Source organism: Rhinolophus hipposideros (genome assembly GCF_964194185.1).
Source record: "Rhinolophus hipposideros genome assembly, contig: HAP1_SCAFFOLD_313, whole genome shotgun sequence".
Lineage (NCBI taxonomy): Eukaryota > Metazoa > Chordata > Mammalia > Chiroptera > Rhinolophidae > Rhinolophus > Rhinolophus hipposideros.
Genome location: NW_027669103.1, coordinates 41,830 through 62,000, shown reverse-complemented (window position 1 = coordinate 62,000; position 20,171 = coordinate 41,830). Strand labels below are relative to the sequence as shown.

Sequence of the window (20,171 nt, the reverse complement as noted above, 5' to 3'; positions counted from 1 at the left end):
GGGTTCCACAATGAAAGGCTCTTCTCCCTTTTTTTCAGTAAAGTTTACTGGGGTGACAACTGTTAGTAAAATCACATAGATTTCAGGGGTAAAATTCTGTAACACATCATCTATATATCACATTGTGTGTTTACTACCCAGAGTCAGTTGTCTTTCCATCACCATATATTTGTCTTCTTTACTCTCATCTACCACCCTGCTCCCAGCTTACCCTCTGGTATTCACTAAACTATTGTCTGTCACTCTGAGTTTCTGTTTCTTCATTTATTTCTCTTGTTCTTCTGTTGTTTTCAGTTTTGTACAGCACATATCAGTGAAATCATACGGTTGCGTACTTTCTCTGTTGACTAGTTTCGCTTAGCATTATTATCTCAGGATCCATCCATGTTGTCACAAATGGTACTATTGCATCGTTTCTTCCGACAGAATGTTATTCCATTGTTTATATACACCACAACTTCTTTATGCATTCATCTATCAAAGACAATTTGGATTTTAAAATATCTTGGCCAATGTACCGAGGAGCACATATGTCTTTATGGAGAAATGTTTTCTGATTCATTTTTTGGTATATGCCCAGGAGAGGGATCGCAGTGTCCACTCTTAACGCTGTAGTTTTGCATACATGTGCTTTGCTGAGCCATCGTTCCTGTACTGCCACCTCTCTGCACATACTTGTTGGTTCTGCCTAAAGATTTAAATCTCACCCTTGTGGATCCTCCTCCTGTCCTTAGTTGTTTCCTTCTTCTTTGTCCTCTTGTTTTACATCATTTATCACATTCCATGTGGGTGATGGTGCCACTGTGCATTTGTTTTACTTTAGAAGTTAAGCGGCACTTTGTTCATCTTTATGTCCCTAAATCCTATTTACATTTTGATGCCTAATAAATGTCGTTTTAATGGCCAGCCTACAACAGAAATGCCACGGAAACTGTAGGTGGTATCAAGTTGAACTGCAAGGTGGACTTTAGAACACTTCGGTGCAATTTTGATCATTTCAAAGACAGAGACCTGTGCTTTGAAATCTTGATTTTAATATGGCCTGTGGCTATGTAGTTTCTGTGTTTGGATACTGCCTACGATTTCTATCTTGCGTTTTTTAATGTTGTACCTTTTGAAGAAATTTAACAAAGTTTTATAGGAAAATTTAGTCTTTTTGGCTCTGATTTGAGAGCGTGATGGTTTTGTGTTATTTTTCTTTTTCCAAATCCGTGGTTTTTATTCTGACTTGGGGTTAAGCGGGTGCCTATCATCAAGCAAGTTGATGTGAGTTGCTCATTAATAAGATTCAAAGAACTCTAGGATGGCTATAGTGTTTATGACAATGTAATATTTATATTCTGGCAATCGCTCTATCCGAACCAGAATCCTGAATAATAATTGAACATTTACGCTTAGTGGTGTCACTAAGATATTGACATAACGTAAGTAAGAATTGTCCTGTGTTTCCCCCTGTTTTGTAGGCCATGCAACACCTACCTCAAATTCAAGTAGCGGCACTGTCCCTGTGTCTCAAACCTGTGAAAGCTCCAAAGGAGTAAACAACTTCAAGACACCGGAGGAAAGCTGGGACTGTGCTGTGTGCTTAGTGCACAATAAAGCTGATGCCACCCAATGTGCAGTGTGCGATAGTTCAAAGGCCGGCGCGAATTCTGCGCTTAAAGGTAGGAATTGGTAAACAGCCTCTTTGTTTGCCATTTTAAAGTGACGTTTGCAAAAAGCTTTAGATTTAAAATTGGAAATTCATGTAAATTGAAAATTCTCTATTGATAATTCATGTAAAATGAGGTAGTGTCTTGGACTTTTAGTTCACATTTACCTCTGAAATGGTGTGAAATTGCATTGTTTGGGTTTCAGCAGTGAGGTATCTTTTCTGTAGCATGGTAGACAACTGTTGTGTTTTGTGTTACGGAGTCTGAGGGAGTCTGAGGTTTTGATTTTAACTGTTAACCATCCTTTTTCATCTAGATGAACTTTCTGGCTTTTATGGGACTGCAATTTAAACCCCTAGAACCTTATTGTAGTAATCTAGTCTTGGGCTTTAATTTCCCAGAGTACGTCCAAGACAAGTAATCCTCTTACTATTTTGTTGTGCTGTACTATCTGGAGGTTAGAAAATTCAAGTCTTTATATTCCTGTATGAATTATTTCATATTTCATATGGGACACACTCCAGTCCCAAATTTTTTTTTTAATTTATTGGGGTGACATTTGTTAGTAAAATTACATATATTTCAGGTGTAGAATTCTGTATTACATCATCTATAAATCCCATTGTGTGTTCACCACCGAGAATCAGTTCTCCTTCCTTCACCATATATTTGATCCCCCTTACCCTCATCTTCCACCCCCCAATCCTTCCCCCTTACCCTCTGGTAACCACTAAACCATTGTCTGTGTCTATGAGTTTTTGTTTCTCATTTGTTTGTCTCGTTCTTGTTTTGCTTTTGGTTTATATACCACATATCGGTGAAATCATATGGTTCTCTGCTTCTGCTGTCTGACGTATTGCACTGAGCGTTATACTCTCAGGATCCATCCATGCTGTCAGAAATGTTCCTGTATCATCTTTTCTTACCGCTGAATAGTATTTCATTGTGTGTATATACCACAACTTCTTTATCCATTCATCTATCGACGGACATTTTGGTTGTTTCCATGTCTTGGCCACGGTAAACAAAGCTGCAGTGAACATTGGAGCACACGTGTCTTTATGGGTAAATGTTTTCAGATTGTTTGGGTAGATACCCAGGAGAGAGATTGCTGGGTCATATGGTAATTCCATTTGTAATTTTTTGAGGAACCACCACACTGCCTTCCATAACGGCTGCACCAGTCTGCACTCCCTCCAACAGTGTATGAGGGTTCCTTTTTCTCCACAGCCTCTCCAACACTTGTTACTGTGTGTCTTGTTGATGATAGCCATTCTGACTGGGATGAGGTGATACCTCATTTTAGTTTTTATTTGATTAGTGATGTTGAGCATTTTTTCATATGTTTATTTGCCATCTGTATGTCCTCTTGGGAGAAATGTCTCTTCAGGTCCGCTGCCCATTTTTCAATTGGGTTGCTTGTTTTTTTGTTGTTGAGTTTCACGAGTTCTTTGTGTATTTTGGATATTAGCCCCTCATCGGAGGCACCATTTGCAAAAGTCTTCTCCCATTCAGTTGGTTGCCTCTTTATTTTGCCGATGGTTTCTTTTCCTGTGCAGAAGCTTTCAAGTTTTATATAGTCCCTTTTGTTTTTTTTAGCTTTTACTTCCATTGCCTTTGGGGTCAACTTCATAAAATGTTCCTTGAACCCAATGTGCATAAGTTTAATACCTATGTTTTCTTCTATGCAGTTTGTTGTGTCAGGTCTTATGCTTAAGTCTTTGATCCATTTTGAATTAATTTTGGTACATGGTGACAGATAACAGTCCAGTTTCATTCTTTTGCACGTAGCTATCCAAATCTGCCAGCACCATTTATTGAAGAGGCTGTCTTTCCTCCATTGTATGTTTTCAGCTTCTTTGTCAAAAATTATATGTCCATATTTATGTGGTTTAATTTCTGGGTTCTCAATTCCAGTCCATTGGTCTATGTGTCTGTTTTTCTGCCAATACCATGCTGTTTTGTTTATTGTAGCCCTGTAGTACAACCAAAAGTCAGGGAGTGTGATACCTCCAGTATTGTTCTCTTTTCTTAAGATTACTTTGGCTCTTCGGGGTCTTTTGTGGTTCCAAACAAATCTGATGATTTTTTGTTCTATTTCTTTAAAAAATGCCATTGGGATTTTGATGGGGATTGCATTAAATCTGTATATTGCTTTGGGTAATATGGCCATTTTAACCATGTTGATTCTTTCAATCCATGAGCACGGAATGTCTTTCCATTTCTTTGTGTCTTCTTCAATTTCTTTCAAAAATATCTTATGGTTTTCAGCATAAAGGTCCTTCACATCTTTAGTTAAGTTTATTCCTAGGTATTTTATTCTTTTTGCGGCAATTGCAAAAGGAATTTTTTTATATAAGTAATTTATTTATTAGTTTCAGGTGTACAAGACAAGGTAATACTTAGACGTTCATCATTTATATCCCTCACACTGTGAACCCCCCTCCCTTCATCCACTATCCCTCCGACCTCACACTGAGCCATCACATAGGAATTGTTTTTTTGTATTTCTTTTTCTGAGATTTCTTTGTTAGTATATAGGAAGGCAATGGACTGTTGTACGTTGATTTTGTAGCCAGCAACTTTACTGTATTCGTTGATTGTTTCTAATAGATTTTTGGTGGAGTCTTTAGGGTTTTCTATGGATAGCATCATGTTGTCATCTGCAAAGAGTGATAATTAACTTCTTCATTCCCAAATTGGATGCCTTTTATTTCTTTCTCTTGCCTGATTGCTCTGGCAAGCACTTCCAACACTATGTTGAAAAGCAGAGGTGATAGGGGACAGCCCTGTCGTGTTCCTGAACGTAGAGCAAAGGGCTTCAGTTTTTCACCATTAATGACGAGATTAGCTTGTCATATATGGCCTTTACTATGTTAAGGTATTTTCCTTCTATACCTATTTTATAAAGTGTTTTAATCATAAATGGATGTTGTATCCTGTCAAATGCTTTTTTGCATCAATTGATATAATCATATGATTTTTGTCCTTTATTTTGTTTATGTGATGTATCACATTGATGGATTTGTGGATCGTGAACCATCCTTGTGCCCCTGGGATGAACCCAACTTGGTTGTGGTGAATACTCTTTTTAATGCATTGTTGTATTCGATTTGCTAGAATTTTGTTCAGGATTTTTGCATCTGTATTCATCGGAGATATTGGTCTGTAGTTTTCTTTTTCTGTGTTGTCCCTACCAGGCTTTGGTATCAGGGTAATGTTGGCCTTATAAAATGAGTTAGGGAGTACTGTCTCTTTTTCAATTTTTTGGAAGAGTTTCAGCAGGATTGGTATTAGATCCTCTTTGAAGGTTTGGTAGAATTCACTAGTGAAGCCATCTGGTCCCGGACCTTTACTTTTGGGAAGTTTTTGGATGACTGATTCAATTTCGCTACTGGTGATCTGTCTGCTTAGATTTTCTAATTCTTCTTGGTTCAGCCTTGGAAGGCTATATGTTTCGCAGAACTTGTCCATTTTTTCGAGGTTATTGAATTTGGTGGCATATAGTCCTTCATAGTATTCTTGGATGATCCTTTGTATTTCTGTGGTGTCCGTGATAGCTTCCCCTTTTTCGTTTCTGATTTTGTTAATTAGTGTCTTCTCTCTTCTTATCTTAGTGAGTCTAGCCAAGGGTTTGTCAATTTTGTTAATCTTTTCAAAGAACCAGCTCTTTGTCACATTAAGTTTTTTCTATTGTCTTATTGTTCTCTATTTCATTTAGTACTACTCTGATTTTTGTCATTTCCTTTCTTCTGCTGACCTTGGGTTTCACTTGTTCTTCTTTTTCTAGTTCTTTCAGTTGTAGCGTGAGGTTATTCATTGGGGATTTTTCTTGTTTCTTGAGATAGGCCTGTAATGATATAAATTTCCCTCTTAGAACTGCTTTCGCTGCATCCCAAAAATTTTGGTAGGATTTATTTTCATTGTCATTTGTTTCTATGTATCTTTTGGTCTCGCCTCTAATTTCTCCTTTGACCCAGTCATTCTTTAAAAGCATGTTGTGTAATCTCCATGTATTTGTGTTTTTTCCTGCTTTCTTTCTGCAGTTGATATCCAATTTCAAAGCATTGTGATCAGAGAATATGGTTGGTATGATTTCAATCTTCTTACATTTGCTGAGGCTGATTTTATGTCCCAATATATGGTCTATCCTTGAGAATGTTCCATGTACACTCGAAAAGAATGTGTATTCTGATGTTTTAGGGTGAAGTTCTCTATATATGTCAACTATGTCCATTTCATCAAATGTGTCATTTAGGGTTGCTATTTCGTTATTTATTTTCTGTTTGGATGATCTATCCATAGCTGTCAATGATGTCTTTAAGTCCCCTAGTATAATTGTGTTTTGGTCAATTTCTCCTTGTAGTTCTATTGGTAGTTGCTTGGTATATTTTGGTGCTTCCTGATGGGGGGTATAAATATTGATGACTCCTTTCACATGTAAGAGGTCGGAAGCAAAAGTCGAAGAAATACTTGTTACCAAAAAACGGGTCACTTTAGGCAATGTGGACCCTGCCCCTGTGCCATCGGCCTCATTGTTTGTTTGTGGAACGACAGGAGAGAAACAGCGAGACCCTGTCACTCCTACTTCTCGAAAGTTTCGGAACAAGACTGACAAAGAAGAACCAAAGAGTCAACCAGTGACTTCCCTTGGGAATTCTAAGCAAAGGAAACGTGGGACTTCTTCAAATTCGACGCTGACTTCCAATGTGGAAAACCCAACAGAGGACAAATCTGAACAACCATCAAAGGCCAGTTGCGCTCTTGGATCTCAAAGCAGTGCTCTAGGCTGTAAGTATTAAAGAGTCGAGCCGCATTGTCCCATGACACTCTCAATGCGATGTACTCGCTTTCACTTGTGTCTTTCAATCTGAGGTGTGTCTCGTATACCCAGCACATGTATGGTATTTCTAGAGAGTTTTCATGAAGAGGGAGACAAATTGCCTTACACAAAGTTTGTGGCTGCATATTAATGGAGATACCTGTACCTGTGTGCTATCTGCCACAGAGACTGCCTTGAGAGTCAGTTACTGAAACATCATGATAAAGGCTGACATAGGCCGCGAGAAAATGAGTTAGGTTTGAATTACTCCTGTTTCTCTGTTCAAATTTTAGACTTACTAACGATTTACATCTGGAAATGGTTCTGTGCTGTTCTAGAAATACTGTCGTATAATTATTTGGTACAGACAGATGGTGACATGGATGCTAATGAAACATGACATGATCTTCCGGGGACTTGTGTGTGTAGTTTGGTCTCTACATTGAAAAGCTCTGGAGTTATTAGCCTACACCCCTGTCTAACCGCAAGGGCCGAACTATTTCTAATTCCTGCCGGACATCTCCATGAGAATGAGATTTCCGCATCTTCATTCTGAATTATCTTTCTCTGCCCACCTGACACCCTTCCTCCCGTAGAAAACTAATAATAGAAGGAAGTCCTCATACATGTAGGAAAGTGAAATTAATTCTGAGAAGAAGGGAGAATAAAACGTTTAGTCAGGCACTGGATCGTGAGACACAAGCAAAGGAATCTCATACATGTATTAATGAACTTTGAATTCATCCTGTGAAAGATGAGCCGTCTTTTTAAGTGGAGGACTGATATGCTCATACTTGTATTTTGATAAATCACTTGGTAGCTTTAGGAAGGGTAGATTTGAGGTGACAAAATTCTGAGACCAGTTGACAGATTAGGAAGTTGTGTGGATAACACAGGCAAAGATGATGGTGATGTGTCCTAAGGAAATCACATCAGGGTGAGGACTTAGAATAAGTTAGAGTGGAAGACATGTTGGTTTCAAGCTGTGAAATCGACTTTCAGATACATGTGAGGCCTTTGGATATACTGATAATGGACTTTTTTGGCTAGATGTATGAACTTGGGAGTTTTATCCAACAGTTTTCTTATATGTCACTGGAATAAAAGTGAAAGAAAGTGAGTGACAGAGTGAAATGAGAAGACAGCTTAAAACTGAGGTCTGCTAACTTCAGGGAGTGGCAGCAATAAAACTTGGGAGCAGTTAATTTTTTAAAAGAAAAACCATGATTCTTTTGGGAAAATCATGGCAGTGGTTGCCTCTGGGAAGGATGGATTTAAGGGACCCAGAGCAGAAGTCTGAAGGAGAAGGCTCTTATTCAAGAAATAAGGGCAGTTTGAATTAGAATATCAGCAGATGGCTATTCAGGAAACAGAATGAAGAAGGGTCGAGAAGTATGACAGGGAACTTGAGCCACCTAGACGAGCTCATCAGGTGGATGGTGGACAGAACATGAGGATGAAGCTCAGAGTGTGGATTACAGGTAGAAGTCAGGAACCTATTTTTTTTTTTTTTTTTTGGTTTTTTTGGTGCTTAAAACCATCCGAGTGTGTGAGAGCTTGTGAGATGGGTAGTGAACCAAAGATGGAAGCTCAGGGAGCAATTTTATTCGCAGCAAAACGGCTCACTCTGATCACTGGGAGATGCGACATCAGGTGGAAACCATTTAGAGAATTGGGGGTTCCACAATGAAAGGCTCCTCTCCCTTTTTTTCAGTAAAGTTTACTGGGGTGACAACTGTTAGTAAAATCACATAGATTTCAGGGGTAAAATTCTGTAACACATCATCTATATATCACATTGTGTGTTTACTACCCAGAGTCAGTTGTCTTTCCATCACCATATATTTGTCTTCTTTACTCTCATCTACCACCCTGCTCCCAGCTTACCCTCTGGTATTCACTAAACTATTGTCTGTCACTCTGAGTTTCTGTTTCTTCATTTATTTCTCTTGTTCTTCTGTTGTTTTCAGTTTTGTACAGCACATATCAGTGAAATCATACGGTTGCGTACTTTCTCTGTTGACTAGTTTCGCTTAGCATTATTATCTCAGGATCCATCCATGTTGTCACAAATGGTACTATTGCATCGTTTCTTCCGACAGAATGTTATTCCATTGTTTATATACACCACAACTTCTTTATGCATTCATCTATCAAAGACAATTTGGATTTTAAAATATCTTGGCCAATGTACCGAGGAGCACATATGTCTTTATGGAGAAATGTTTTCTGATTCATTTTTTGGTATATGCCCAGGAGAGGGATCGCAGTGTCCACTCTTAACGCTGTAGTTTTGCATACATGTGCTTTGCTGAGCCATCGTTCCTGTACTGCCACCTCTCTGCACATACTTGTTGGTTCTGCCTAAAGATTTAAATCTGACCCTTGTGGATCCTCCTCCTGTCCTTAGTTGTTTCCTTCTTCTTTGTCCTCTTGTTTTACATCATTTATCACATTCCATGTGGGTGATGGTGCCACTGTGCATTTGTTTTACTTTAGAAGTTAAGCGGCACTTTGTTCATCTTTATGTCCCTAAATCCTATTTACATTTTGATGCCTAATAAATGTCGTTTTAATGGCCAGCCTACAACAGAAATGCCACGGAAACTGTAGGTGGTATCAAGTTGAACTGCAAGGTGGACTTTAGAACACTTCGGTGCAATTTTGATCATTTCAAAGACAGAGACCTGTGCTTTGAAATCTTGATTTTAATATGGCCTGTGGCTATGTAGTTTCTGTGTTTGGATACTGCCTACGATTTCTATCTTGCGTTTTTTAATGTTGTACCTTTTGAAGAAATTTAACAATGTTTTATAGGAAAATTTAGTCTTTTTGGCTCTGATTTGAGAGCGTGATGGTTTTGTGTTATTTTTCTTTTTCCAAATCTGTGGTTTTTATTCTGACTTGGGGTTAAGCGGGTGCCTATCATCAAGCAAGTTGATGTGAGTTGCTCATTAATAAGATTCAAAGAACTCTAGGATGGCTATAGTGTTTTTGACAATGTAATATTTATATTCTGGCAATCGCTTTATCCGAACCAGAATCCTGAATAATAATTGAACATTTACGCTTAGTGGTGTCACTAAGATATTGACATAACGTAAGTAAGAATTGTCCTGTGTTTCCCCCTGTTTTGTAGGCCATGCAACACCTACCTCAAATTCAAGTAGCGGCACTGTCCCTGTGTCTCAAACCTGTGAAAGCTCCAAAGGAGTAAACAACTTCAAGACACCGGAGGAAAGCTGGGACTGTGCTGTGTGCTTAGTGCACAATAAAGCTGATGCCACCCAATGTGCAGTGTGCGATAGTTCAAAGGCCGGCGCGAATTCTGCGCTTAAAGGTAGGAATTGGTAAACAGCCTCTTTGTTTGCCATTTTAAAGTGACGTTTGCAAAAAGCTTTAGATTTAAAATTGGAAATTCATGTAAATTGAAAATTCTCTATTGATAATTCATGTAAAATGAGGTAGTGTCTTGGACTTTTAGTTCACATTTACCTCTGAAATGGTGTGAAATTGCATTGTTTGGGTTTCAGCAGTGAGGTGTCTTTTCTGTAGCATGGTAGACAACTGTTGTGTTTTGTGTTACGGAGTCTGAGGGAGTCTGAGGTTTTGATTTTAACTGTTAACCATCCTTTTTCATCTAGATGAACTTTCTGGCTTTTATGGGACTGCAATTTAAACCCCTAGAACCTTATTGTAGTAATCTAGTCTTGGGCTTTAATTTCCCAGAGTACGTCCCCGACAAGTAATCCTCTTACTATTTTGTTGTGCTGTACTATCTGGAGGTTAGAAAATTCAAGTCTTTATATTCCTGTATGAATTATTTCATGTTTCATATGAGACACACTCCAGTCCCAAATTTTTTTTTTAATTTATTGGGGTGACATTTGTTAGTAAAATTACATATATTTCAGGTGTAGAATTCTGTATTACATCATCTATAAATCCCATTGTGTGTTCACCACCGAGAATCAGTTCTCCTTCCTTCACCATATATTTGATCCCCCTTACCCTCATCTTCCACCCCCCAATCCTTCCCCCTTACCCTCTGGTAACCACTAAACCATTGTCTGTGTCTATGAGTTTTTGTTTCTCATTTGTTTGTCTCGTTCTTGTTTTGCTTTTGGTTTATATACCACATATCGGTGAAATCATATGGTTCTCTGCTTCTGCTGTCTGACGTATTGCACTGAGCGTTATACTCTCAGGATCCATCCATGCTGTCAGAAATGTTCCTGTATCATCTTTTCTTACCGCTGAATAGTATTTCATTGTGTGTATATACCACAACTTCTTTATCCATTCATCTATCGACGGACATTTTGGTTGTTTCCATGTCTTGGCCACGGTAAACAAAGCTGCAGTGAACATTGGAGCACACGTGTCTTTATGGGTAAATGTTTTCAGATTGTTTGGGTAGATACCCAGGAGAGAGATTGCTGGGTCATATGGTAATTCCATTTGTAATTTTTTGAGGAACCACCACACTGCCTTCCATAACGGCTGCACCAGTCTGCACTCCCTCCAACAGTGTATGAGGGTTCCTTTTTCTCCACAGCCTCTCCAACACTTGTTACTGTGTGTCTTGTTGATGATAGCCATTCTGACTGGGATGAGGTGATACCTCATTTTAGTTTTTATTTGATTAGTGATGTTGAGCATTTTTTCATATGTTTATTTGCCATCTGTATGTCCTCTTGGGAGAAATGTCTCTTCAGGTCCGCTGCCCATTTTTCAATTGGGTTGCTTGTTTTTTTGTTGTTGAGTTTCACGAGTTCTTTGTGTATTTTGGATATTAGCCCCTCATCGGAGGCACCATTTGCAAAAGTCTTCTCCCATTCAGTTGGTTGCCTCTTTATTTTGCCGATGGTTTCTTTTCCTGTGCAGAAGCTTTCAAGTTTTATATAGTCCCTTTTGTTTTTTTTAGCTTTTACTTCCATTGCCTTTGGGGTCAACTTCATAAAATGTTCCTTGAACCCAATGTGCATAAGTTTAATACTTATGTTTTCTTCTATGCAGTTTGTTGTGTCAGGTCTTATGCTTAAGTCTTTGATCCATTTTGAATTAATTTTGGTACATGGTGACAGATAACAGTCCAGTTTCATTCTTTTGCACGTAGCTATCCAATTCTGCCAGCACCATTTATTGAAGAGGCTGTCTTTCCTCCATTGTATGTTTTCAGCTTCTTTGTCAAAAATTATATGTCCATATTTATGTGGTTTAATTTCTGGGTTCTCAATTCCAGTCCATTGGTCTATGTGTCTGTTTTTCTGCCAATACCATGCTGTTTTGTTTATTGTAGCCCTGTAGTACAACCAAAAGTCAGGGAGTGTGATACCTCCAGTATTGTTCTCTTTTCTTAAGATTACTTTGGCTCTTCGGGGTCTTTTGTGGTTCCAAACAAATCTGATGATTTTTTGTTCTATTTCTTTAAAAAATGCCATTGGGATTTTGATGGGGATTGCATTAAATCTGTATATTGCTTTGGGTAATATGGCCATTTTAACCATGTTGATTCTTTCAATCCATGAGCACGGAATGTCTTTCCATTTCTTTGTGTCTTCTTCAATTTCTTTCAAAAATATCTTATGGTTTTCAGCATAAAGGTCCTTCACATCTTTAGTTAAGTTTATTCCTAGGTATTTTATTCTTTTTGCGGCAATTGCGAAAGGAATTTTTTTATATAAGTAATTTATTTATTAGTTTCAGGTGTACAAGACAAGGTAATACTTAGACGTTCATCATTTATATCCCTCACACTGTGAACCCCCCTCCCTTCATCCACTATCCCTCCGACCTCACACTGAGCCATCACATAGGAATTGTTTTTTTGTATTTCTTTTTCTGAGATTTCTTTGTTAGTATATAGGAAGGCAATGGACTGTTGTACGTTGATTTTGTAGCCAGCAACTTTACTGTATTCGTTGATTGTTTCTAATAGCTTTTTGGTGGAGTCTTTAGGGTTTTCTATGGATAGCATCATGTTGTCATCTGCAAAGAGTGATAATTAACTTCTTCATTCCCAAATTGGATGCCTTTTGTTTCTTTCTCTTGCCTGATTGCTCTGGCAAGCACTTCCAACACTATGTTGAAAAGCAGAGGTGATAGGGGACAGCCCTGTCGTGTTCCTGAACGTAGAGCAAAGGGCTTCAGTTTTTCACCATTAATGACGAGATTAGCTTGTCATATATGGCCTTTACTATGTTAAGGTATTTTCCTTCTATACCTATTTTATAAAGTGTTTTAATCATAAATGGATGTTGTATCCTGTCAAATGCTTTTTTGCATCAATTGATATAATCATATGATTTTTGTCCTTTATTTTGTTTATGTGATGTATCACATTGATGGATTTGTGGATCGTGAACCATCCTTGTGCCCCTGGGATGAACCCAACTTGGTTGTGGTGAATACTCTTTTTAATGCATTGTTGTATTCGATTTGCTAGAATTTTGTTCAGGATTTTTGCATCTGTATTCATCGGAGATATTGGTCTGTAGTTTTCTTTTTCTGTGTTGTCCCTACCAGGCTTTGGTATCAGGGTAATGTTGGCCTTATAAAATGAGTTAGGGAGTACTGTCTCTTTTTCAATTTTTTGGAAGAGTTTCAGCAGGATTGGTATTAGATCCTCTTTGAAGGTTTGGTAGAATTCACTAGTGAAGCCATCTGGTCCCGGACCTTTACTTTTGGGAAGTTTTTGGATGACTGATTCAATTTCGCTACTGGTGATCTGTCTGCTTAGATTTTCTAATTCTTCTTGGTTCAGCCTTGGAAGGCTATATGTTTCGCAGAACTTGTCCATTTTTTCGAGGTTATTGAATTTGGTGGCATATAGTCCTTCATAGTATTCTTGGATGATCCTTTGTATTTCTGTGGTGTCCGTGATAGCTTCCCCTTTTTCGTTTCTGATTTTGTTAATTAGTGTCTTCTCTCTTCTTATCTTAGTGAGTCTAGCCAAGGGTTTGTCAATTTTGTTAATCTTTTCAAAGAACCAGCTCTTTGTCACATTAAGTTTTTTCTATTGTCTTATTGTTCTCTATTTCATTTAGTACTACTCTGATTTTTGTCATTTCCTTTCTTCTGCTGACCTTGGGTTTCACTTGTTCTTCTTTTTCTAGTTCTTTCAGTTGTAGCGTGAGGTTATTCATTGGGGATTTTTCTTGTTTCTTGAGATAGGCCTGTAATGATATAAATTTCCCTCTTAGAACTGCTTTCGCTGCATCCCAAAAATTTTGGTAGGATTTATTTTCATTGTCATTTGTTTCTATGTATCTTTTGGTCTCGCCTCTAATTTCTCCTTTGACCCAGTCATTCTTTAAAAGCATGTTGTGTAATCTCCATGTATTTGTGTTTTTTCCTGCTTTCTTTCTGCAGTTGATATCCAATTTCAAAGCATTGTGATCAGAGAATATGGTTGGTATGATTTCAATCTTCTTACATTTGCTGAGGCTGATTTTATGTCCCAATATATGGTCTATCCTTGAGAATGTTCCATGTACACTCGAAAAGAATGTGTATTCTGATGTTTTAGGGTGAAGTTCTCTATATATGTCAACTATGTCCATTTCATCAAATGTGTCATTTAGGGTTGCTATTTCGTTATTTATTTTCTGTTTGGATGATCTATCCATAGCTGTCAATGATGTCTTTAAGTCCCCTAGTATAATTGTGTTTTGGTCAATTTCTCCTTGTAGTTCTATTGGTAGTTGCTTGGTATATTTTGGTGCTTCCTGATGGGGGGTATAAATATTGATGACTCCTTTCACATGTAAGAGGTCGGAAGCAAAAGTCGAAGAAATACTTGTTACCAAAAAACGGGTCACTTTAGGCAATGTGGACCCTGCCCCTGTGCCATCGGCCTCATTGTTTGTTTGTGGAACGACAGGAGAGAAACAGCGAGACCCTGTCACTCCTACTTCTCGAAAGTTTCGGAACAAGACTGACAAAGAAGAACCAAAGAGTCAACCAGTGACTTCCCTTGGGAATTCTAAGCAAAGGAAACGTGGGACTTCTTCAAATTCGACGCTGACTTCCAATGTGGAAAACCCAACAGAGGACAAATCTGAACAACCATCAAAGGCCAGTTGCGCTCTTGGATCTCAAAGCAGTGCTCTAGGCTGTAAGTATTAAAGAGTCGAGCCGCATTGTCCCATGACACTCTCAATGCGATGTACTCGCTTTCACTTGTGTCTTTCAATCTGAGGTGTGTCTCGTATACCCAGCACATGTATGGTATTTCTAGAGAGTTTTCATGAAGAGGGAGACAAATTGCCTTACACAAAGTTTGTGGCTGCATATTAATGGAGATACCTGTACCTGTGTGCTATCTGCCACAGAGACTGCCTTGAGAGTCAGTTACTGAAACATCATGATAAAGGCTGACATAGGCCGCGAGAAAATGAGTTAGGTTTGAATTACTCCTGTTTCTCTGTTCAAATTTTAGACTTACTAACGATTTACATCTGGAAATGGTTCTGTGCTGTTCTAGAAATACTGTCGTATAATTATTTGGTACAGACAGATGGTGACATGGATGCTAATGAAACATGACATGATCTTCCGGGGACTTGTGTGTGTAGTTTGGTCTCTACATTGAAAAGCTCTGGAGTTATTAGCCTACACCCCTGTCTAACCGCAAGGGCCGAACTATTTCTAATTCCTGCCGGACATCTCCATGAGAATGAGATTTCCGCATCTTCATTCTGAATTATCTTTCTCTGCCCACCTGACACCCTTCCTCCCGTAGAAAACTAATAATAGAAGGAAGTCCTCATACATGTAGGAAAGTGAAATTAATTCTGAGAAGAAGGGAGAATAAAACGTTTAGTCAGGCACTGGATCGTGAGACACAAGCAAAGGAATCTCATACATGTATTAATGAACTTTGAATTCATCCTGTGAAAGATGAGCCGTCTTTTTAAGTGGAGGACTGATATGCTCATACTTGTATTTTGATAAATCACTTGGTAGCTTTAGGAAGGGTAGATTTGAGGTGACAAAATTCTGAGACCAGTTGACAGATTAGGAAGTTGTGTGGATAACACAGGCAAAGATGATGGTGATGTGTCCTAAGGAAATCACATCAGGGTGAGGACTTAGAATAAGTTAGAGTGGAAGACATGTTGGTTTCAAGCTGTGAAATCGACTTTCAGATACATGTGAGGCCTTTGGATATACTGATAATGGACTTTTTTGGCTAGATGTATGAACTTGGGAGTTTTATCCAACAGTTTTCTTATATGTCACTGGAATAAAAGTGAAAGAAAGTGAGTGACAGAGTGAAATGAGAAGACAGCTTAAAACTGAGGTCTGCTAACTTCAGGGAGTGGCAGCAATAAAACTTGGGAGCAGTTAATTTTTTAAAAGAAAAACCATGATTCTTTTGGGAAAATCATGGCAGTGGTTGCCTCTGGGAAGGATGGATTTAAGGGACCCAGAGCAGAAGTCTGAAGGAGAAGGCTCTTATTCAAGAAATAAGGGCAGTTTGAATTAGAATATCAGCAGATGGCTATTCAGGAAACAGAATGAAGAAGGGTCGAGAAGTATGACAGGGAACTTGAGCCACCTAGACGAGCTCATCAGGTGGATGGTGGACAGAACATGAGGATGAAGCTCAGAGTGTGGATTACAGGTAGAAGTCAGGAACCTATTTTTTTTTTTTTTTTTTGGTTTTTTTGGTGCTTAAAACCATCCGAGTGTGTGAGAGCTTGTGAGATGGGTAGTGAACCAAAGATGGAAGCTCAGGGAGCAATTTTATTCGCAGCAAAACGGCTCACTCTGATCACTGGGAGATGCGACATCAGGTGGAAACCATTTAGAGAATTGGGGGTTCCACAATGAAAGGCTCCTCTCCCTTTTTTTCAGTAAAGTTTACTGGGGTGACAACTGTTAGTAAAATCACATAGATTTCAGGGGTAAAATTCTGTAACACATCATCTATATATCACATTGTGTGTTTACTACCCAGAGTCAGTTGTCTTTCCATCACCATATATTTGTCTTCTTTACTCTCATCTACCACCCTGCTCCCAGCTTACCCTCTGGTATTCACTAAACTATTGTCTGTCACTCTGAGTTTCTGTTTCTTCATTTATTTCTCTTGTTCTTCTGTTGTTTTCAGTTTTGTACAGCACATATCAGTGAAATCATACGGTTGCGTACTTTCTCTGTTGACTAGTTTCGCTTAGCATTATTATCTCAGGATCCATCCATGTTGTCACAAATGGTACTATTGCATCGTTTCTTCCGACAGAATGTTATTCCATTGTTTATATACACCACAACTTCTTTATGCATTCATCTATCAAAGACAATTTGGATTTTAAAATATCTTGGCCAATGTACCGAGGAGCACATATGTCTTTATGGAGAAATGTTTTCTGATTCATTTTTTGGTATATGCCCAGGAGAGGGATCGCAGTGTCCACTCTTAACGCTGTAGTTTTGCATACATGTGCTTTGCTGAGCCATCGTTCCTGTACTGCCACCTCTCTGCACATACTTGTTGGTTCTGCCTAAAGATTTAAATCTGACCCTTGTGGATCCTCCTCCTGTCCTTAGTTGTTTCCTTCTTCTTTGTCCTCTTGTTTTACATCATTTATCACATTCCATGTGGGTGATGGTGCCACTGTGCATTTGTTTTACTTTAGAAGTTAAGCGGCACTTTGTTCATCTTTATGTCCCTAAATCCTATTTACATTTTGATGCCTAATAAATGTCGTTTTAATGGCCAGCCTACAACAGAAATGCCACGGAAACTGTAGGTGGTATCAAGTTGAACTGCAAGGTGGACTTTAGAACACTTCGGTGCAATTTTGATCATTTCAAAGACAGAGACCTGTGCTTTGAAATCTTGATTTTAATATGGCCTGTGGCTATGTAGTTTCTGTGTTTGGATACTGCCTACGATTTCTATCTTGCGTTTTTTAATGTTGTACCTTTTGAAGAAATTTAACAATGTTTTATAGGAAAATTTAGTCTTTTTGGCTCTGATTTGAGAGCGTGATGGTTTTGTGTTATTTTTCTTTTTCCAAATCTGTGGTTTTTATTCTGACTTGGGGTTAAGCGGGTGCCTATCATCAAGCAAGTTGATGTGAGTTGCTCATTAATAAGATTCAAAGAACTCTAGGATGGCTATAGTGTTTTTGACAATGTAATATTTATATTCTGGCAATCGCTTTATCCGAACCAGAATCCTGAATAATAATTGAACATTTACGCTTAGTGGTGTCACTAAGATATTGACATAACGTAAGTAAGAATTGTCCTGTGTTTCCCCCTGTTTTGTAGGCCATGCAACACCTACCTCAAATTCAAGTAGCGGCACTGTCCCTGTGTCTCAAACCTGTGAAAGCTCCAAAGGAGTAAACAACTTCAAGACACCGGAGGAAAGCTGGGACTGTGCTGTGTGCTTAGTGCACAATAAAGCTGATGCCACCCAATGTGCAGTGTGCGATAGTTCAAAGGCCGGCGCGAATTCTGCGCTTAAAGGTAGGAATTGGTAAACAGCCTCTTTGTTTGCCATTTTAAAGTGACGTTTGCAAAAAGCTTTAGATTTAAAATTGGAAATTCATGTAAATTGAAAATTCTCTATTGATAATTCATGTAAAATGAGGTAGTGTCTTGGACTTTTAGTTCACATTTACCTCTGAAATGGTGTGAAATTGCATTGTTTGGGTTTCAGCAGTGAGGTGTCTTTTCTGTAGCATGGTAGACAACTGTTGTGTTTTGTGTTACGGAGTCTGAGGGAGTCTGAGGTTTTGATTTTAACTGTTAACCATCCTTTTTCATCTAGATGAACTTTCTGGCTTTTATGGGACTGCAATTTAAACCCCTAGAACCTTATTGTAGTAATCTAGTCTTGGGCTTTAATTTCCCAGAGTACGTCCCCGACAAGTAATCCTCTTACTATTTTGTTGTGCTGTACTATCTGGAGGTTAGAAAATTCAAGTCTTTATATTCCTGTATGAATTATTTCATGTTTCATATGAGACACACTCCAGTCCCAAATTTTTTTTTTAATTTATTGGGGTGACATTTGTTAGTAAAATTACATATATTTCAGGTGTAGAATTCTGTATTACATCATCTATAAATCCCATTGTGTGTTCACCACCGAGAATCAGTTCTCCTTCCTTCACCATATATTTGATCCCCCTTACCCTCATCTTCCACCCCCCAATCCTTCCCCCTTACCCTCTGGTAACCACTAAACCATTGTCTGTGTCTATGAGTTTTTGTTTCTCATTTGTTTGTCTCGTTCTTGTTTTGCTTTTGGTTTATATACCACATATCGGTGAAATCATATGGTTCTCTGCTTCTGCTGTCTGACGTATTGCACTGAGCGTTATACTCTCAGGATCCATCCATGCTGTCAGAAATGTTCCTGTATCATCTTTTCTTACCGCTGAATAGTATTTCATTGTGTGTATATACCACAACTTCTTTATCCATTCATCTATCGACGGACATTTTGGTTGTTTCCATGTCTTGGCCACGGTAAACAAAGCTGCAGTGAACATTGGAGCACACGTGTCTTTATGGGTAAATGTTTTCAGATTGTTTGGGTAGATACCCAGGAGAGAGATTGCTGGGTCATATGGTAATTCCATTTGTAATTTTTTGAGGAACCACCACACTGCCTTCCATAACGGCTGCACCAGTCTGCACTCCCTCCAACAGTGTATGAGGGTTCCTTTTTCTCCACAGCCTCTCCAACACTTGTTACTGTGTGTCTTGTTGATGATAGCCATTCTGACTGGGATGAGGTGATACCTCATTTTAGTTTTTATTTGATTAGTGATGTTGAGCATTTTTTCATATGTTTATTTGCCATCTGTATGTCCTCTTGGGAGAAATGTCTCTTCAGGTCCGCTGCCCATTTTTCAATTGGGTTGCTTGTTTTTTTGTTGTTGAGTTTCACGAGTTCTTTGTGTATTTTGGATATTAGCCCCTCATCGGAGGCACCATTTGCAAAAGTCTTCTCCCATTCAGTTGGTTGCCTCTTTATTTTGCCGATGGTTTCTTTTCCTGTGCAGAAGCTTTCAAGTTTTATATAGTCCCTTTTGTTTTTTTTAGCTTTTACTTCCATTGCCTTTGGGGTCAACTTCATAAAATGTTCCTTGAACCCAATGTGCATAAGTTTAATACTTATGTTTTCTTCTATGCAGTTTGTTGTGTCAGGTCTTATGCTTAAGTCTTTGATCCATTTTGAATTAATTTTGGTACATGGTGACAGATAACAGTCCAGTTTCATTCTTTTGCACGTAGCTATCCAATTCTGCCAGCACCATTTATTGAAGAGGCTGTCTTTCCTCCATTGTATGTTTTCAGCTTCTTTGTCAAAAATTATATGTCCATATTTATGTGGTTTAATTTCTGGGTTCTCAATTCCAGTCCATTGGTCTATGTGTCTGTTTTTCTGCCAATACCATGCTGTTTTGTTTATTGTAGCCCTGTAGTACAACCAAAAGTCAGGGAGTGTGATACCTCCAGTATTGTTCTCTTTTCTTAAGATTACTTTGGCTCTTCGGGGTCTTTTGTGGTTCCAAACAAATCTGATGATTTTTTGTTCTATTTCTTTAAAAAATGCCATTGGGATTTTGATGGGGATTGCATTAAATCTGTATATTGCTTTGGGTAATATGGCCATTTTAACCATGTTGATTCTTTCAATCCATGAGCACGGAATGTCTTTC

The 20,171-nt window shown here is 38.5% G+C and overlaps 1 protein-coding gene across 1 annotated transcript in view; it reads left to right on the top strand.

Annotated features, from left to right (window-relative positions):
- Window positions 1–1,463: 1,463 nt before the first annotated feature.
- Window positions 1,464–20,171, top strand: part of LOC308495691 (uncharacterized protein) — a gene marked incomplete at its 5' end in the record, with an annotated part of 59,859 nt that continues 41,151 nt past the window's right edge. The window contains 5 exons of the mRNA XM_081080671.1: window positions 1,464–1,664; window positions 6,210–6,443; window positions 9,614–9,814; window positions 14,360–14,593; window positions 17,764–17,964. Coding sequence (XP_080936797.1) covers window positions 1,464–1,664; window positions 6,210–6,443; window positions 9,614–9,814; window positions 14,360–14,593; window positions 17,764–17,964 — 1,071 coding nt within the window. The remainder of the gene's footprint in view (window positions 1,665–6,209; window positions 6,444–9,613; window positions 9,815–14,359; window positions 14,594–17,763; window positions 17,965–20,171) is intronic.